At 44.5% G+C, this 17,557-nt stretch overlaps 1 protein-coding gene across 1 annotated transcript in view; it reads right to left on the bottom strand.

Moving 5' to 3' along the window:
* FBXO10 (F-box protein 10) overlaps positions 1 to 17,557 on the bottom strand; it is a 68,817-nt gene that overhangs the window by 19,567 nt on the left and 31,693 nt on the right. Inside the window, exons 3-4 of the mRNA XM_082657264.1 lie at positions 7,150 to 7,740; positions 3,261 to 4,082 (exon numbers count right to left, since the gene is read on the bottom strand). Coding sequence (XP_082513390.1) covers positions 3,261 to 4,082; positions 7,150 to 7,734 — 1,407 coding nt within the window. The 5' untranslated portion in view covers positions 7,735 to 7,740. The remainder of the gene's footprint in view (positions 1 to 3,260; positions 4,083 to 7,149; positions 7,741 to 17,557) is intronic.

The raw sequence follows: 17,557 nt of genomic DNA, 5'->3' as shown, positions 1-17,557 counted from the left end.
CAGGTGCTCATGGAGAAAGACCGAGGGCAGGACGAGAGACGGGAGACAGCCTCCCTCCTGGTGGGCGCTTGGGGGAAAGTACAGCCACTGTGGGAAAAGCACTAAGCCCCTCCTGTCCCAAAGAACAAGCCTTAAGCAGCTGGGGGAAGGGCAGCAAACCCTGTGGCTCTCAAGGGAGGGAACAGAAAAACAATAAACCCTTTACCCCTCAGGGAGGTGGGAGGAAAATATCTTGGGCCTCGATCATTAGAGCCCCCCTAGTGCTGAGGGCTGAGGCAGGACCACTGAAAAGGGCCTAGTGCCAAGGTCCTAAATCCACCGACACAGCACCTTCCTAAGACTAAGGATAAATGCAGACACGAGAGGCTCCCTATCACCCACTGTGCCACGAGGCTGGCCAGCCAGAGCCATGGCAGTGCCCTGCTGCTGGGAGGGGCAAGAGCACGGAGGAGCAGATGCAAAGGGAAGAACTAAAACAGAAAAGTCCACTGGCAAACCAGCCAAAGTAATGCAGGAGGAATCAGGAGCCTGTGGTTCACTGAAGGTAACTGTAACAACAAAATCCAAGCATCACAGAAGAGGCATGCCCATTCCCACACATAAACACCATTTACCTCTGTCTCCACCGTCTATACAAGATACCTCACTTCCAACTAAAAATTACCAGATACCCAAAGAAGCAAGAAAAAAAAATCATGGTCAGTGATACTTTTCTTCATTCCCTCTGCCAGCCTCTACCCTCTCGGGAATGTTCTGGAGGGCAGAGGTAGGGCGGTTGCCCTCTGGCCACTGGATCAAGGGCTTGCTCCTGGCCACAGGGGCCAGCTCAGTAAGCCGGCACTCCCGCCCACAGCTCCCCACTTGTATTAATGCCATTTGATATATGTGTTCCCGGAAGCTGCGTACTCATGAGACACCATGGGTTGTTTTAGTCAAAAGCCAGCCAAAATCAGCTTTTCAGGTTCCTTTTTGGAGACTCACTAGGAACAGCTGGCTGCACAATTCCTGCCACAAGTTCCCTGGGGACAACAGTTCCAGAAGGCTACAACGAAAGCTGTTTGACTTTTTGTCTCTCCTTGTCCATGACTCCAATTACCACCTGCTCCCAAGTCTGCATGTCAGGGCACATCTCTCTTCAAAGCTCCAGCCCCCCGTAACCAGATGGCACCTCTGCCTGATGTCACTGATGCTCCAAACTCAACGTGCCCAGAACTGCACTCAGCATCTTTCCACATCCTAACCTTCTCGGCTTCTCAGTTCCTGCCTTTGCCTCAGCCACTCACACCAGAAATCTAGGCCACATAACCTCGACCGCTCCCCTCCCGAGGTTCTCCTCGCCACCTCTCCAGACTGCCCTGTTCCTCCTCTCCATGTACGGACCCTAATTATCCACTGCCCCGCACTGATTGTGTCTCCAGTCTTGTTCCCCTCCACTCCATTCCACACAAAGCTGACAGAAGGAGCTTTCCAAATGCAGATCTGACCACAATTCTCTGCTTAAAATCTTTCAGTGTGTTCCCACTGCCCTCAAGACAATTCCCATCTCTCTGACGAGACACCTGCCCCTGAGCTGACTGACTTGCTGACTAGCCCTCACCTCACGCTCTGGCTGTTGAGGTTACTTGCGACTCCCTGAGTGTCCTGCGTCCTATGTCTGGGCCTTCCCGCATGCCTCCTTTGCCTCACAGCTTCACCCTGCCAACTCCTAGTCTTCCTAGACAGCTTGGCCAGGCACCAGTCCTCCGGGAAAGATTTTTTTTTAAGTCTTAAAAAACACCAAACACATTTATGGAGTACTTGCTATGCACCAGACACACTGCTAAGCACTTATATATATATATATATGCATATATATGACCTCAGTCAATCCTCACCACACCTTGGAGTAGGTAGTATCATTAGTCCAAAGGGCATATAGCTAATAAGGGGCAGAGCCTGAATTTGACTCAGAAGCCACACTCTTACTAACCATGCAAGGAGGAAAGCCCTCCTTGAGGGCTCACTCCAGATCCTTTCATTGTGGTCCCCCTGAGAGCAAAGCTGTCACCCACCCCTTTTATTTGACCTTTATCTTTTATTCTCTGTTCATAGCACAGTTTTATATTGTGTTTCCAGGGTAACACCACCTGAAATCCTCTTTGGAAATGGGTAAAATACAATTAAGATGCAATTGCTATTAATCATTCTAGAAGCCTTCAGAGACCTGCAAGACTCACATGTGACATCTGTACAGTGCCCTTCAGTTTTCTAAGTGCTTTGCCAATATTATGGCACTGGATCCTCACAAACCCCCAGTCGAAGAAGTGGGGCAGTAGTTTCATTTCACATGAGAGGAAGGTAACGTTCACAGTGAATTAGAGGAGAAGTGAGACTCAAACCTAGGAGCTATGTCATGCTTCCTTCTAAAAGGCCATGTCTTTCCTTTTAGAAGCCTCTCCCATCCTGAGCTGTTACTGTCCTGTGGTGCCTGAGGGGGTTGCAGGTACAAGGCGCTGACGGCATGCAGAGCAGGATGATCCATTCTTAGTATGAAGTCCATACATCTCAACGGGGCTTTCTAGGCCCTGGGCAACGTGGATTCTGCTTACCTCCCCTGCTCATTTTCCAGCGGTCCCCACCACACTGCTGAACTTGGCCTCACATCCAGGCCCCAGCACAGGATGTGTGCTGCCTGAACCCTCACTGTGCACCTCCTTTTCACCACACGCAGCCCATTTTCCTTGGTTCTCCTCGCCTCATCCTACTCAACTTAGACATCTCCTCGTCTGGGAAGCCTTCTCAACTACCCACACAGTTTGGATCACAGGCAGCGATCACGTCTCCCAAAATTATCCTGCATCCAGGCTAAAGAGCCCTTGTTCCTTCTACCAGGAGTTGGGTGACATATTTGAGAAGCAGCATAACATAGAGAAAGGAGGTGGAAGACCTGGGTTCTAGTCCCCATTCTGTTTGGCCTCTAACCTGCTGTGTGATCCTGAGTGAGTCACCTTCCTCCCTAGGCCTATTTCCTCTTCTGTAAAATGGGAAGAATAGTTTCTGCCTCATCCAGATCAGATGACGGACATGAGGCAAGTGTGTGTTGTAAGATTAAAAGATGATTTTTAAAAAAAATGCATACTAGCACCATCCAAGCCCTCCTGCGTACAGCCCCTGAAGCCCTCTCACCACTCCAAAATCATGTTCCTTGTGACCCAGCGAGGCCTCATGGGTCTGTACAGTAAGCCTTATGACAGTACCTTGTTATTATGTATACATCGCACCTTGCTATTATGTATACATCGCACCGCATAAGTCAGGTTCCGGAAGATGTTTCCTTCCATCTTGGCTCGGCCATAAGAGCAAACGAAGACGCCTCCCTTCCCGTCCCGGAACAGGCACTTGCGGATGAGGCAGCCCTGCACAGAGCTGGCCAGCGCCATGGCCTCCCTGTCCTTCTGCAGCTCCTGGTGTAGTGAGTTCAGCACCAGGCAGCTGGGCAGCTGGATGGATGCTCCCGGCAGTGGTGGGCCCAAAAAGGAGCCCCCTAGAACCGGCCGCGGTCCCTGCACTTGGTAGGACAGTCTGTACGTGAGCTGGTCCTCATCCTCATCCTCACCGCTGGGACTCAGGCCTCCATCGCTGCTGTCTGGGGTCCGGGCCACCCTTTCCCCATCGCTGCCCACCTCTGCCTCCTGTGAGCCAGTCTTGGGGGAGCCAGTTGCTGGGCTGGTAGGGCTCTGGCTACCCTCAATGACAATGCCACAGGTTCTTGGGCTCCAGGCCTGGTCCCTGCTTTCCAGGTCCAAGGACATTAAAGAGTCAGAGTCCTCTGTTGGGAGCACGCTGGGAGAGGACCTGATAAGCCCTAAGAGATGCGTGTAGGCCCAGTTGTTCTCTGAGGATGGGTGGCCCTCAACAGTCACAGAGTTGTTTTCACTGCCTACAAATTCACAGTTTTCCAGGACACACAGGGGCACATTGTGCAGAAAGACATGGGTGTTTTTGAAGGTGCAAAACTTCACTTGGCAGGTGCCCGGGCCATGGACCTGGATGTGTCCATTCTCAAAGTTGCAGTTGTCAAACTGGACGTGACCTGAAGTTGTCTGGGGAACGAAAGAGAGAAAGTGGGTGTAACAGGGGTAAGATCTGTTTTGCTAGTCAGAGCTCTAACTGTTCCGTAAGGGGATGGCACCTGGAAAGGCCATCTGTCCTGCTGGTCATGTTCCCTTCCCCACAGGGCAAGGGTCCTGCCAGCCCCAGGAGGAACCAGGAGCTGCTGTGCATCAGAAGGAGGATCATTCGGAGCTGCCTTCCCTCCCCTCCTTCCAATCCCAAAGGGCAGGAGACAAGAGTGGAAACGGATAATGGCAGAAAAGTTCACTTTCTGGAGCAGGGCCCTTCCCCAAACCCTCAAATCTCAAGTAAATTCCACCAGTGCTCATGAAGCGCTTAATGAGAATAAAGAGTCTGGTGTGGGGGCTGGGAGGTAACATGGAGAAGGCGGAAGATGCTGAATGCTCAGAGGGATGCTACGTGAAATGGAATCGACTCAATACTGGAGATGAACCAGGAGACGGTCGCTCAAGGGAGAAATGATGAGGGAGAGCTTTGGATTCTCACAAACACAGGAACTGGCTGGGATGTGAGCCCAACTTTACCAAGCCCTCTGATGGGTGAGGGTCCCACGTGGTGTCTCGGTTACACGGAGACTGTGTCCCACCAGGTGGTGTTCCTCCGGGTCTCTCCTTCCAAAGCACTATCCCTTCATTCGAATCCTCCCTTGGCCCTGCGAGCCTGCCTCCACCTGAGCCTGCAGCCCTGAGGTTCACCACATAGGCCAGTCTGGAGTGCAGAGTCAGGACAGAGCTGGGCAAAGCCAGAGGGCTGACAGAGGCCAGGGTGGGCCAGGAGGGGCTGAGCTCTGCTGGGGCTGGGCCAGCAGTGGGAGGCCCAGACACAGGTGCTGGGAAAGTCTGCGTGGGAACTGGTGCTGGTGCAGAACTACGGCAGGAGACAGCAGGCCACGTCCCTAAAGAGGGGGACAAGGTGTACTGCCGTGACCGGGTGAGTGCCCTGAGCAGTGGCTAAGAGTGCGGGCTCTGGGGGTCCAGCTGCAGGGCCCAGCTCCCAGCTCTGCCTCTTCCAGGTGTGTTATCTTGGATAAACACATCACTTCTCTAAGCCTCAGTTTCTCTGTCTGCAACACGGGGCTCACGAACTAACAAAGCACCAGGCACGGAGCCATGCACAAAGCTGGCACGTGAGAAAAGCCAGCTGTTATCATCTGGGGTCAAGGGACGTAGAGAGCAGAGAGTTCTCTGGGGTGGGGGTACTACTCAGCCCTACGGAACAGCCCACCTGAGACCCTCAGCCTTCCAGGCCTGACGGAGAAGACCAGCCACTCTGCATTCCTGAAAAAGAGCTGCTTCTGGATTCCACACCAAGCTCCATGAGATGTACTTGAACCATAAAATGAGGTAGTAGTGTCTCATGATCCCACTTAGTAATCCCTGGACAATTTTACATTCTCTAGCAGTGACCTCCCTTGAGAGCTTGTCCCAGAACTTAACTCCCCTTAACCTCTCTAGTTCTTCCCTATGGCTAACCTAACTTTTTCTTGCTGCAGTTTAAGTCTATTTTCTCTTACTTGGTCCTCTCTGTAGAAAAACCCTGGCTCTCTAGAGACGCAGAGTCATTGCTAGAGTTCTCCTCAGAAGTCATAAAAAACGGCTGTGAAGTCACCCTGGCCTTTGCATTTTTCAGGCAAGGTCATCCTAGCCCCCTGTCCTGCTTTTAGTTAAAAGACAAGCATGGACTGAGCACTAATATATGCCAAGCACAAAGCCAGATGGTGGGCTGGGCTACAAGGTCTACGGCCAGGACCCACCCCTTGAGGATCTGCAGCTGCACTTGTGAGGGGGAAGTGGAGGCTGAAGAATAAATGACTATGAAATGTGGAAGGTATGGAAACGAACCGTTCTTCCAGATCTGCAGATGAGCACAGAAGGACTCCATCGGTTCTTCTGAAATGTTCTAAGTAGCGAACAGCCTTTTAAGCTTCCAGGGAATGCAGAACAATGTAATTTCAAAAGGGGTTAGACTCAAAGGCCTGGATTTGAGTTCTAACCTCACTAATTATCCACTTGAGAAAGTTACTCAGCATCTCTGAGCCTCAGTGTCCCTCATCTGCAAAATGGGGACACACCTACTCTGTCTACCACAACTGTTTGTTGTGGGGATCAAATGAGGCCACAGATGGAAAGTCACCTATCTTATGATTACAGGCTTTGGACCCTACCTCTGTCCCTTACAAAGTCTGAGACCCTTGCTGAGGCTCCATCTGCTCATCAATAAAGCCAGCTGACACTGCCCATCTTAATCACGGCTGTAAAGCACGTGGCTGGCAAAGAGTAAGTGCATCATAAGTGACTGGTGGCATAATGATCATTACGAACGTGAGAGACAATTTGGTTGTTATTGGTAGAACAGTGGCAATATAATTTTTGTTGACTAGGTACAAAATCCACGTATCACAATCAGTTTCTAGGCAATGCAGCTCCTGGCAGTCTATAGCTATTAGCTCTAGACTGTTCTGCCAGAAGCTACCAACATCCCAACACATGCTTTTCTTTGGAAACAACTGCTCTGTTCCTAGAAGGAATGTGTTCTCCTGATATTTCCTGACCCTCTCTCCAGTCAGCCTTGGCAAAAGCCTGACCTTCCTTGACCCTCTGCAGAGTGGGGCTAATGTGCTGAAGGTCACTGGCCTGCAGAGCCCCCCTCTTTGGCCATCTCTCTGGGAACGCTGTCTGTTCTCTGCTTCCTGTCACCATGTGGCATGTGGCATGCTCCCGGAACCTGGCTGCTCTACCTGTGGTCCCAGTTGGTCCAGGTTGGAAAGTAAGAAGTACAAAGCAATTTTGGCCTCCAGTGCAAGGCTCATTTTTTTAAGTACAGCTTTTTCAGGAATAAAGCAGAATATTGATCTCTACTGATCCCTGTGCCTCTTTCTCAACTGGTGCAGAACTCACAGGAGTGTGTTATAGGACTAATGACTGAACTCTCTCTCTTTTTCTAATTCCAACAAAAAAAGGGTTACAAACCCACTGAGAAGAGGGCAAGGCCCAGGGTCAGGCCGGGAGAGGCTATCCATCTGAGGTAGACACCCACCTTAAACATGAAGGGTGAGAACCAGGCTGGCATGAAGACGAGGTTGCACAGGCGTGTGGTTGAGCACTGCTGGTCAATGCTGGCTAGCAGGGCCACTTCGCCCAACTTCCCGTGGCCTACGATCTCCACGGGCACCTTCAGGATAATTTCACCTTGCTCTTCGTGCAGACCTGGGAACAGCAGGATTCGGTCAAATAGGCTGGACATGGCCAGGGCACTGCCTAGGCTGTGAAACTCATGGCCTGGCCCGACACTCAGGGTACGACGTGTCCTCCTCCGGCGAAATAGAGAAAAGCAGACAGAGGTCTCCAAGATCGCAGCATTCTTGGTCCACATCTTGGAGGCAAGGTAATGCTGCTTGAAGGCCTCCCTCCAAGACTCAGGTTCCACATCAGGCTGGTTGGGCCAGTTGGGGTGGCGGCACTCAGTGTAGCCCAGATACAGCTGCCGCCAGCGAGTCCTATCAAGACTGAGGATCAGTTCATACCAGGCCCTGCACACTAGGCTGCAACGGCCCAAGTCGGGAAGGGGCAAGTAGGCTAAGATCATGCGCCACAGCTCCAGGGGGAGGCTGCCAGCCTCCATCGTCACCTGGGAGACAGACACAGAACAAAAGAGTTTTTGTCTACGCTGCTTACAGTCCCCCTTCTTAAAATATCCCCTGCCTTCTGACCCCAGGGGTGAACAGGCACCTAGGCCCAGCCAATCACAGGACTCCACCCACTGAGTCAGAATCCTTCCCTGGGATTTTTCTACCTGCAATCAGCAGGGAAAACTTTCTTTTCTCTTAAAGACACTATAAAGATATGACCTAGTTTAGACTAGGTTTAGTTTGGACTAATACAGAGGGAACCCACCTTTGGCTGTTACTGTCCTAGAGCTGTCTCTACTCATCACGGATCAAATCCTCATGGGAGGCAACCTCAGGAAAACTGCTGCTGAGGTTTCTGGTCCTGGCTCTGCCACTGGTTACTCATGTAACCCTAGTGTCCCAAGCATCTACTGGGCTAGCTGCCCAATCATCTGCTCCCATGATTTTTTGGGGGAAAATATCCCTCCCCCCACCAACAGTTTACACCACTTGCTTATAGAGGTAGGGCTTTCCGCAGCCCTGTGTGTGGAATAACACTATCCAGACCCTTGGCTGCAAATGACTGGACTCTGGATGGCTCCACTGGGCCACTGAGATCTTTAGGGGAATGGAGGGGAATGAGTGGCTTGTTTCCTAAGCTATAAACTCAGGAACAGTTGTTGGTGACCATTTTCTCTGGGGGCAGGGGAGGGTGGAAGCAGAAGCTGGTCTGCATTGAGAGGAGGATGAATGAGAGACACAGAAAAAAGCAGAGAAAAGGGCAGAAACAAGGGGCATCCCAGTGTTTCTCCAGCACTGCAGGTCACAGCTCCAGTCTACTCTCAAAGCTCAGCTCCATCCTTGCCTTTTGAATCCCTTCAGCTACCTCTGTACTCTTCTAGCAAATTCTCCTTTTTGCCTAAGCTGGCTTCACTGCATTTCTGTTGTTCACACCTAGTTTAAGCTCTATCAGCGTCAGTTTCCCCACCTAAAAAACAAGGCGGCTGAATTAGATGACCTAGAGCAACTTCCAAGTCTGAACCCTGTAAGGTCTCTAGACAACTAGAAACTAAAACTGGAAACAGGGCCGACTCCAACACTGACTTTAATAATCAAGTTGTCCACCTCTCCAGGGCCTTAGTTTTCCCCTCAATTTTATAAAAATGATGATCAAACTGGTCAGCCATTAGCCCCAAGAAGGCTAAAAACACAGATGTGTGATTACATCTGATAGAAATTCTAAGCCTCCTCCAGACAGGTATGGCTTTAACTCTACAGATTAGTATCAGAGCCCAGATATGCAGGTTCTTCCATCATGATCACCCAGTGAGACTTTATGAAGTTCTCAGTAGCACTGGAGAAGAACTGGCTCTGGACTGGTAAGCATGATGTAGAGAGGAAAGAAAGGCTGGGCTCCTGATACTGCAACTGCCCCAGGCAAATGCAATTTTACTCATGGTGGTTTCTGTGACACCCGTGTCTCCTGTTCCTCATCCCTTCTTTAGCCACACCTTCCCAGCCTTTTAAGGAGAAGAATGTTTTTCTATCCCTTCTCTAACCATTCTCTAGCTAAGCGATCACATTCATTCCCTTGATTTCAACTACCAATGTAAATTCAGGACCTCAAAATCTGAATTTCCAGCCCCTGCTGTCTCTTTCAAGCTCCATACATGAACACCCAATTGCTGGCCAGACGTTTCTACCTGAATGTTCCACAGACACTAAAAACTCAGCATCACATCCAAAATGGAACCTCACCTTCCAATTTAGGCCATGACAGAATTCCTAGAACTGGATTCTCCTGCCTGCCACAAACGAGGGAACAAAATCCATGCTCTCAGGCACTGAATAGCAAGCCACAAAGGACTGTGATCTTAGAGAGCAAGGAAACAGGAGGAAAGTGCATGACTGCTCCAGCTGTCATCTTGGGGCACCTTCTCATTGTGGGGTAGGGAGATGGAGCCCAGGCAGAGTGATAGTCTACTGAGCAGGCAGATTTGAGTTCTGGGCTGAAGTGGCTGAAATCTGCCAGGCAGGGTATCCAGAGGGCGTGAGCGACACAGCGTGGGGGTGGGTTTGGCGGGCAGTTTCTTGGCTGAAAGCTGGACCACACGCGTACAGGGTGGGACTTCCACAGACCTAGTAGAAATTGCCTTCTCTGGGGTAAGTGGTGATACTAGAGATCAGGCAGAGCTGGGAGATCATGGAATTCCACCCAGAATATGGAGCATTCATACTGAGACTCAGAAAGGATGTGCCATGGGAATAAATTCAAATCGGAAGAATAAAGTCAAGCTTCATAGGATCAAAGGGTTCTTCCAGTAACTTATGCCTGCTAGAATGAAATTTAACAGTCCTAAAAAAAAAAAAAAAAAGGACAACATAATCTCGACTCCCTCAACATGTCAGCTACAAGATATTGTGATGTTGGCATAAGAAAACTAGAGAGTCCTAAGACCCAGTTCCACCCACCTGCGGGCAGGCACCAGTCCCTCCCACCAGGAAGCCAGCACAAGCCCTTGGACCCTCATCCACCAGGGGGCAGACACCAGAAACAAGAGGAGCTACAATTCTGCAGCCTGAGGAATGGAGGCCACAAACACAGAAAGTTAGACAAAACAAGATGGCAGAGGAATATAACCCAGACGAAGGAACAAGATAAAACTCCAGAAGGACAACTAAGTGAAGTGGAGATAGGCAATCTGCCTGAAAAAGAATTCAGAGTAATGATAGTAGAGGTGATCCAAGATCTCGGAAAAAGAATGGAGGCACAGATTGGGAAGATACATGAAATGTTTAACAAAGAGTTAGAAGATTTAAAGAACAGAGATGAACAATATAAGAACTGAAATGAAAAATACAGTAGAGGGAATCAATAGCAGAATAAATGAGGCAGAAGAACAAATAAGTGAGCTGGAAGATAGATGGTGGAAATCACTGCTGCAGAACAGAATAAAGAAAAAAGAATGAAAAGAAATGAGGACAGTCTGAGAGACCTCTGGGACAACATTAAATGCACCAACATTCATATTATAGGGATCCCTGAAGGAGGAGAGAGAGAGAAAGGGCCTGAGAAAATATTTGAAAACATAATAGTTGAAAACTTCCTTAACATGGGAAAGGAAACACTCAAGTCCAGGATGCGCAGAGAATCCCACAGGGGATAAACCCCAGGAGGAACACACCAAGATACATACTATTCCAATTGACAAAAATTAAAGACAAAGAGAAAATATTAAAAGCAACAATAGAAAAAGCAACAAATAACATACAAGGGAATCCCCATAAGGTTATCAGCTGATTTTTCAGCAAAAACTCTGCAGGCCAGAAGGGAGTGGCATGATATATTGAAAGTGATGAAAGGGGAAAACCTACAACCAAGAATACTCTACCCAGCAAGGCTCCCATTCAGATTCTAGGGAGAAATCAAAAGCTTTACAGACAAGCAAAAGCTAAGGGAATTCAGCACCACCAGACCAGCTTTACAACAAATGCTAAAGGAACTTCTCTAGATGGAAAAGAAAAGGCCCCAACTAGAAACAAGAAAATTACGAATGGAAAAGCTCACCAGTAAAGGGAAACATACAGTTAAGGTAGGAAATCATTCACACACAAATATGATACTTAAACCAGTAATTGTGAGAGGAGGAGAATACAAATGCAGGATATTTGAAACACATTTGAAATTAAGAGATCAGCAACCTAAAACAATCATGCATATATATAGACTGCTATACCAAAACCATGGTAACCACAAACCAAAAATCTACAATAGATACACACACAAAAGAAAGCAATCCAAACACAACACTAAAGACAGTCATCAAATCACAAGAGAAGAGAACAAAAGAGGAAGGGAAGAAAAAAGACCCACAAAAACAAATCCCAAACAATTATCAAAATGGCAATAAGAACATCCATATTGATGATTACCTTAAATGTAAATGGATTAAATGCTCTAACCGAAAGACACAGACTGGCTGAATGGATACAAAAACAAGACCCGTATATACGCTGTCTACAAGAGACTCACTTCAGATATAGGGACACAAACAGACAAAGTGAGGGGATGGAAAATGGTATTCCATGCAAATGGAAATCAAAAGAAAGCTGGAGTAGCAATACTCATGTCAGACAAAATAGCCTTTAAAATAAAGGCTGTTACAACAGACAAAGAAGGAGGTTACATAATGATCAAGGGATCAATCCAAGAAGATATAACTGTAAATATATATTCACCCAACATAGGGGGGCCTCAACATATAAGGCAAATGCTAACAGCCATAAAAGGAGAAACTGACAGTAACACAATAATAGTAGGGGACTTTAACACCCCACTTACATCAATGGACAGATCATCCAGAAAGAAAATCAATAAGGAAAGACAGGCCTTAAATGACACATTAGATCACATGGACTTAATTGATATTTACAGAACATTCCATCCGAAAGCAGCAGGATACACATTCTACTTAAGTGCACACAGAACATTCTCCAGGATAGATCACATGCTGGGCCATAAAGCAAGCCTTAGTAAATTTAAGAAAATTGAAATCATATCAAACATCTTTTCTGATCACAATGCTATGAGATTAGAAATCAACTACAAGAAAAAAACAGTAAAAAAAAGCAAACACGTGGAGGCTAAACAATATGTTACTAAACAACCAATGGATCACTGATGAAACCAAAGAGGAAATAAAAAAATACCTAGAGACATATGAAAACGAAAACACAACAATCCAAAACCTATGGGACGCAGCAAAAGCTGTTCAATTAGGGAAGGTGAAAGCAATACAATCTTCCTCAGGAAACAAGAAAAATCTCAAACAACCTAACCTTACACCTAAAGTAACTAGAGAAAGAATAACAAACAAAACCCAAAGTTAGTAGAAGGAAAGAAACCATAAAGATCAGAACAGAAATAAATGAAATAGAGGTGAAGAAAACAATAGAAAAGATCAAGCTGATTCTTTGAGAAGATAAGAAAAATTAATAAACCTTTAGCTAGACCCATCAAGAAAAAAAGGTAGAGAGCTCAAATCAATAACATTAGAATGAAAAAGGAGAAGTTACAACCGACACCACAGAAATACAAAGGATCATAAGAGACTACTACAAGCAACTATATGCCAATAAAATGGACAACCTGGAAGAAATGGACAAATTCTTAGAAAGGTACAATCTTCCAAGAATGAACCAGGAAGAAATAGAAAATATGAACAGACCAATCACAAGTACTGATATTGAAACTGTGATTTAAAAACTTCCAACAAACAAAAGTCCAGGACCAGATGGCTTCACAGGTGAAGTCTATTAAACATTTAGAGAAGAGTTAACAGCTATCCTTCTGGAACTATTCCAAAAAACTGCAGAGGAAGGAACACTCCCAAACTCATTCTATGAGGCCACCATCACTCAGGTACCAAAACCAGACAAAGATAGCACAAAAAAAGAAAATTACAGGCCAATATCACTGATGAACATAGATGCAAAAATCTTTAACAAAATACAAGCAAACCAAATTCAACAATACATTAAAAGGATCATACACCATGATCAAGTGGGATTTATCCCAGGGGTGCAAGGATTTTTTCAATATCTGCAAATCAATCAGTGTGATACACCACATTAACAAATTGAAGAATAAAAACCATATGATCATCTCAATAGATGCAGAAAAAGCTTTCGATAAAATTCAACACTGATTTATGATAAAATCTCTCCAGAAAGTGGGTATAGAGGGAACCTACCTCAACATGACAAAGGCCATCTACGACAAACCCACAGCTAACATGGTACTCAACAGTGAAAAGCTGAAAGCATTTCCTCTAAGATCAGGAACAAGGTAAGGATGTACACTCTTGCCAATTTCATTCAAGATAGTTCTGGAAATCCTAGCCATGGCAATCAGAGAAGAAAAAGAAATAAAAGGAATCCAAATTGGAAAAGAAGAAGTAAAATGGTCACTGTTTGCAGATGACATGATACTATGCATAGAAAGTCCTAAATATGTTACCAGAAAACTACTAGAGCTCATCAATAAATTCAGTAAAGTTGCAGGATACAAAACTAATGCACAGAAATCTCTTGCATTTCTATACACTGACAACAAAAGATCAGAAAGAGAAATTAAGGAAACAATCCTATTTACCATTGCATCAAAAAGAATAAAATACCTAGCAATAAACCTATCTAAGGAGGCAAAAGACCTGTACTCTGAATACTGTAAGATGCTGATGAAAGAATTCAAAGATGACACAAACAGTTGGAAAGATATACCATGTTCTTGGATTGGAAGAATCAATATTGACAAAACAACTCTACTACCCAAGGCAATCTACAGATTCAATGCAATCTCTATCAAATTACCAATGGCATTTTTCACAGAACTAGAACAAAAAATTTTTTAATTTGTATGGAAACACAAAAGACCCCGAATAGCCAAAGCAATCCTAAGAAAGAAAAATGGAGCTGGAGGAATCAGGTTCCCTGACTTCAGACTATACTACAAAGCTACAGTAATCAAGACAATATAGTACTGGCACAAAAACAGAAATATAGATCAATGGAACAGTATAAAAAGCCCAGAAATAAACTCATGCACCTATGGTCAATTAATCTACAACAATGGAGAAAAGACAGTCTCTTCAATAAATGGTGCTGGGAAAACTGGACAGCTACATGTAAAAGAATAAAATTAGAACATTCTCTAACACCATACAGAAAAACAAACTCAAAATGGATTAAAGACCTAAATGTAAGACTAGATACTATGAAACTCTTACAGGAAAACATAGGCAGAACACTCTTTGATGTAAATTGCAGCAATATCTTTTTGGACCCACCTTCTAGAGTAATGAATATAAAAACAAAAATAAACAAATGGGACCTAATTAAACTTTAAAGCTTTGCACAGCAAAGGAAACCATAAACAAAATGAAAAGACAATCCACAGAATGGGAGAAAATATTTGCAAATGATGCAACCAACAAGGGATTAATCTCCAAAATACACAAACAGCTCAGGCAGCTCAATATCAAAAACAAACAAACAAATCAAAAAATGGGCAGATCTTAATGGACATTTCTCCAAAGAGGACATACAGATGGCCAAAAAGCACATGAAAATATGTTCAACATTGCTAATTATTAGAGAAATACAAATCAAAACTACAATGAGGTAGCACCTCACACTGGTCAGAATGGCCATCACTGACCATCACTGAAAAGTCTACAAACAATAAATGTTGGAAAGAGTGTGGAGAAAAGCAAACCCTCTTACACTGTTGGTGGGAATGTAAATTGGTACAACCGCTATGAAGAAGAGTATGGGGGTTCCTTAAAAAACTAAAAACAGAACTACCATATAATCCAGCAAGCCCACTCCTGGGCATATATCTAGAGAAAACCATAATTCAAAAAGATACATGCACCCCAATGTTCACTGCAGCACTATTTACAATAGCCAAGACATGGAAGCAACCTAAATGTCCATCGACAGAGGAACAGATAAAGAAGATGTGGTACATATATACAATGGAATATTACTTGGCCATAAAAAAGAATGAAATAATGCCATTTGCAGCAACATGGATGGACCTGAGATTATCATACTAAATGAAGTAAGTCAGACAGAGAAAGACAAATATCATATATCACTTATATGTGGAATCTAAAAAAATGATACAAATGAACTTATTTACAAAACAGAAAGACTCACAGACTTCAGAAACAAACTTATGGTTACCAAAGGGGAAAGGTGGCGGTAGGGAGGGATAAATGCATATATACAGTCTGTATGTACACATTACTATATACAAAATAGATAATCAGCAAGGACCTGCTGAATAGCACTGGGAACTCGACTCAATATCCTGTAATAACCTATATGGGAAAAGAATCTGCCAAAGAATGGACATATGCATATGTATAACTGAATCACTTTGCTGTACACCTGAAACTAATACAACATTGTAAATCAACTATACTCCAATACAAAATAAAAATGAAACTAAAAAAAAAAAAAAGAAAACTAGAGAGTCCAGAAATAGATTTGTACGTATATTGGTCAACTGATTTCTGACAAAACATCAATGCAATTCAGTGGATGGAGAAAAGTCTTTTCATCAAATGGTGCTGGAAAAATGATATCCGTATGGAAAAAAAAAGAACTTTTGCCTCATACCTTACACCATACATGAAAAAAAGTAACTCAAGATTGATTATAGACATACACATAAAAACTAAATCTATAATGCTCCTAGAAGAAAATATAGGAAAATACATTTGCAACCTTGGGGTAGGCAAAGATTTCTGAGAACACAAAAGGCATTAATCGTTAAAAAAAACCTAGTAAATTGGTCTATCAACATTAAAATTTTCTGTTTATCAAAAGACATCATTAGGAAAAGAGAATGATAGAACGGGGAAAAATATTTGCAATACAACATACACAGGACAAAGGGCTTGAATCCAGGATATATTAAGAAATCCTACAACTCAGTAATAACAAAACCCAATAAAAAATAGGCAAAGATTTGAACAGAAACTTCAAAAAGAAAAATGAACAGCCGATAAACTCATGAAGAGATACTCAACGTCATTAGTATTCATTATTACTCAATTTGTATTAAAACCATGATGAGATAAATGTGTGTTTCACACACACTAAAATGGCTAAAATTAAGAACACTGAAAGCATCAAAGATGTGAAGTAACCAGAATTCTCATACATTGCTGGTAGGAGTATTAAATACTAGAAGCACTTCAGGAAACTGGCAATTTCTTCTGCAGTTAAAACATATACCTATCCCGGGACTTCCCTGGTGGTCCAGTGGTTAAGAATGCTTCTTGCAATGCAGGGGACACAGGTTCGATCCCTGGTCGGGGAACTAAGATCCCACAGGCTGTGACGTGGGGCAACTAAGCCCGCACACCACAACTACAGGGCCCATGCGCTCTGGAGCCTGCAAGCCACAACTAGAGAGAAGCCCATGCACCACAATGGAAGATCCTGTGTGCCGCAACTAAGACCCAACACAACCAATAAATAAATAAATAAATATTAAAAAAACAAACAAATCAAAAAAACCACATACCTATCCTGTGACCTAGAAATTCCACTCCTAGATATTTACCCAAGTGAAAATGTACATCTACAAAAGGACTGATTTTAGAATGTTTACAGCCGCTTTATTCCTAATAGTAAAACAAACAGACAGAAAACTAGAAATAACCCAAATGTCCATCAACAGAAGAGTGGATAAACAAATAACGGTGTATTCGTACAATGGAATACTATTCAGCAATAAAAAGGGATGAACTGCTGATAACACACAACATGGATGAATTGCAAAAAGAATGTGCTAGGCAAAAGAAATCAGTCACAAAAGACTACATATTGTATGATTCCATTTAGGTGAAGTTCAAAAACAGATAAAATCATCTATGGTGACAAAAATCAGAACAGTGCCTGCCAATGGGGTAGGGATTGACTTGCGGGGGTCAAGAGGAAACTTTGGGAGTAAAGGAAAAGCTTTACAGCTTCACTGGTATGTAAGTTATATAGGTACATACATGTAAAAAAACCTCACTGGACTGTATGCTTCCATTCTGTGCATTTTATTGTGTGTAAACTTTGTCTCGAATTTAGGGAAACCTCCTTAATTTCTCTTCTGTCTCCTTCCCTCCCTCTCTCTCCCGGATAGCCTCTCAAGCCTTATGTTTCTGCCTCCTTAAGTACTCTCAAATTAGTCTTTGCTCTCTACCCTCTCTGTCACTGTGTTATTTCTGGCTTCACCATCTTTAGTCTGGATTACTACAGTAGAGTCTTAAC

This window comes from Grampus griseus, assembly GCF_964374135.1.
Source record: "Grampus griseus genome assembly, chromosome: 6".
NCBI lineage: Eukaryota > Metazoa > Chordata > Mammalia > Artiodactyla > Delphinidae > Grampus > Grampus griseus.
Note: the sequence above shows the minus strand (reverse complement) of the source record. Positions and strands in the feature narration are given on the sequence as shown.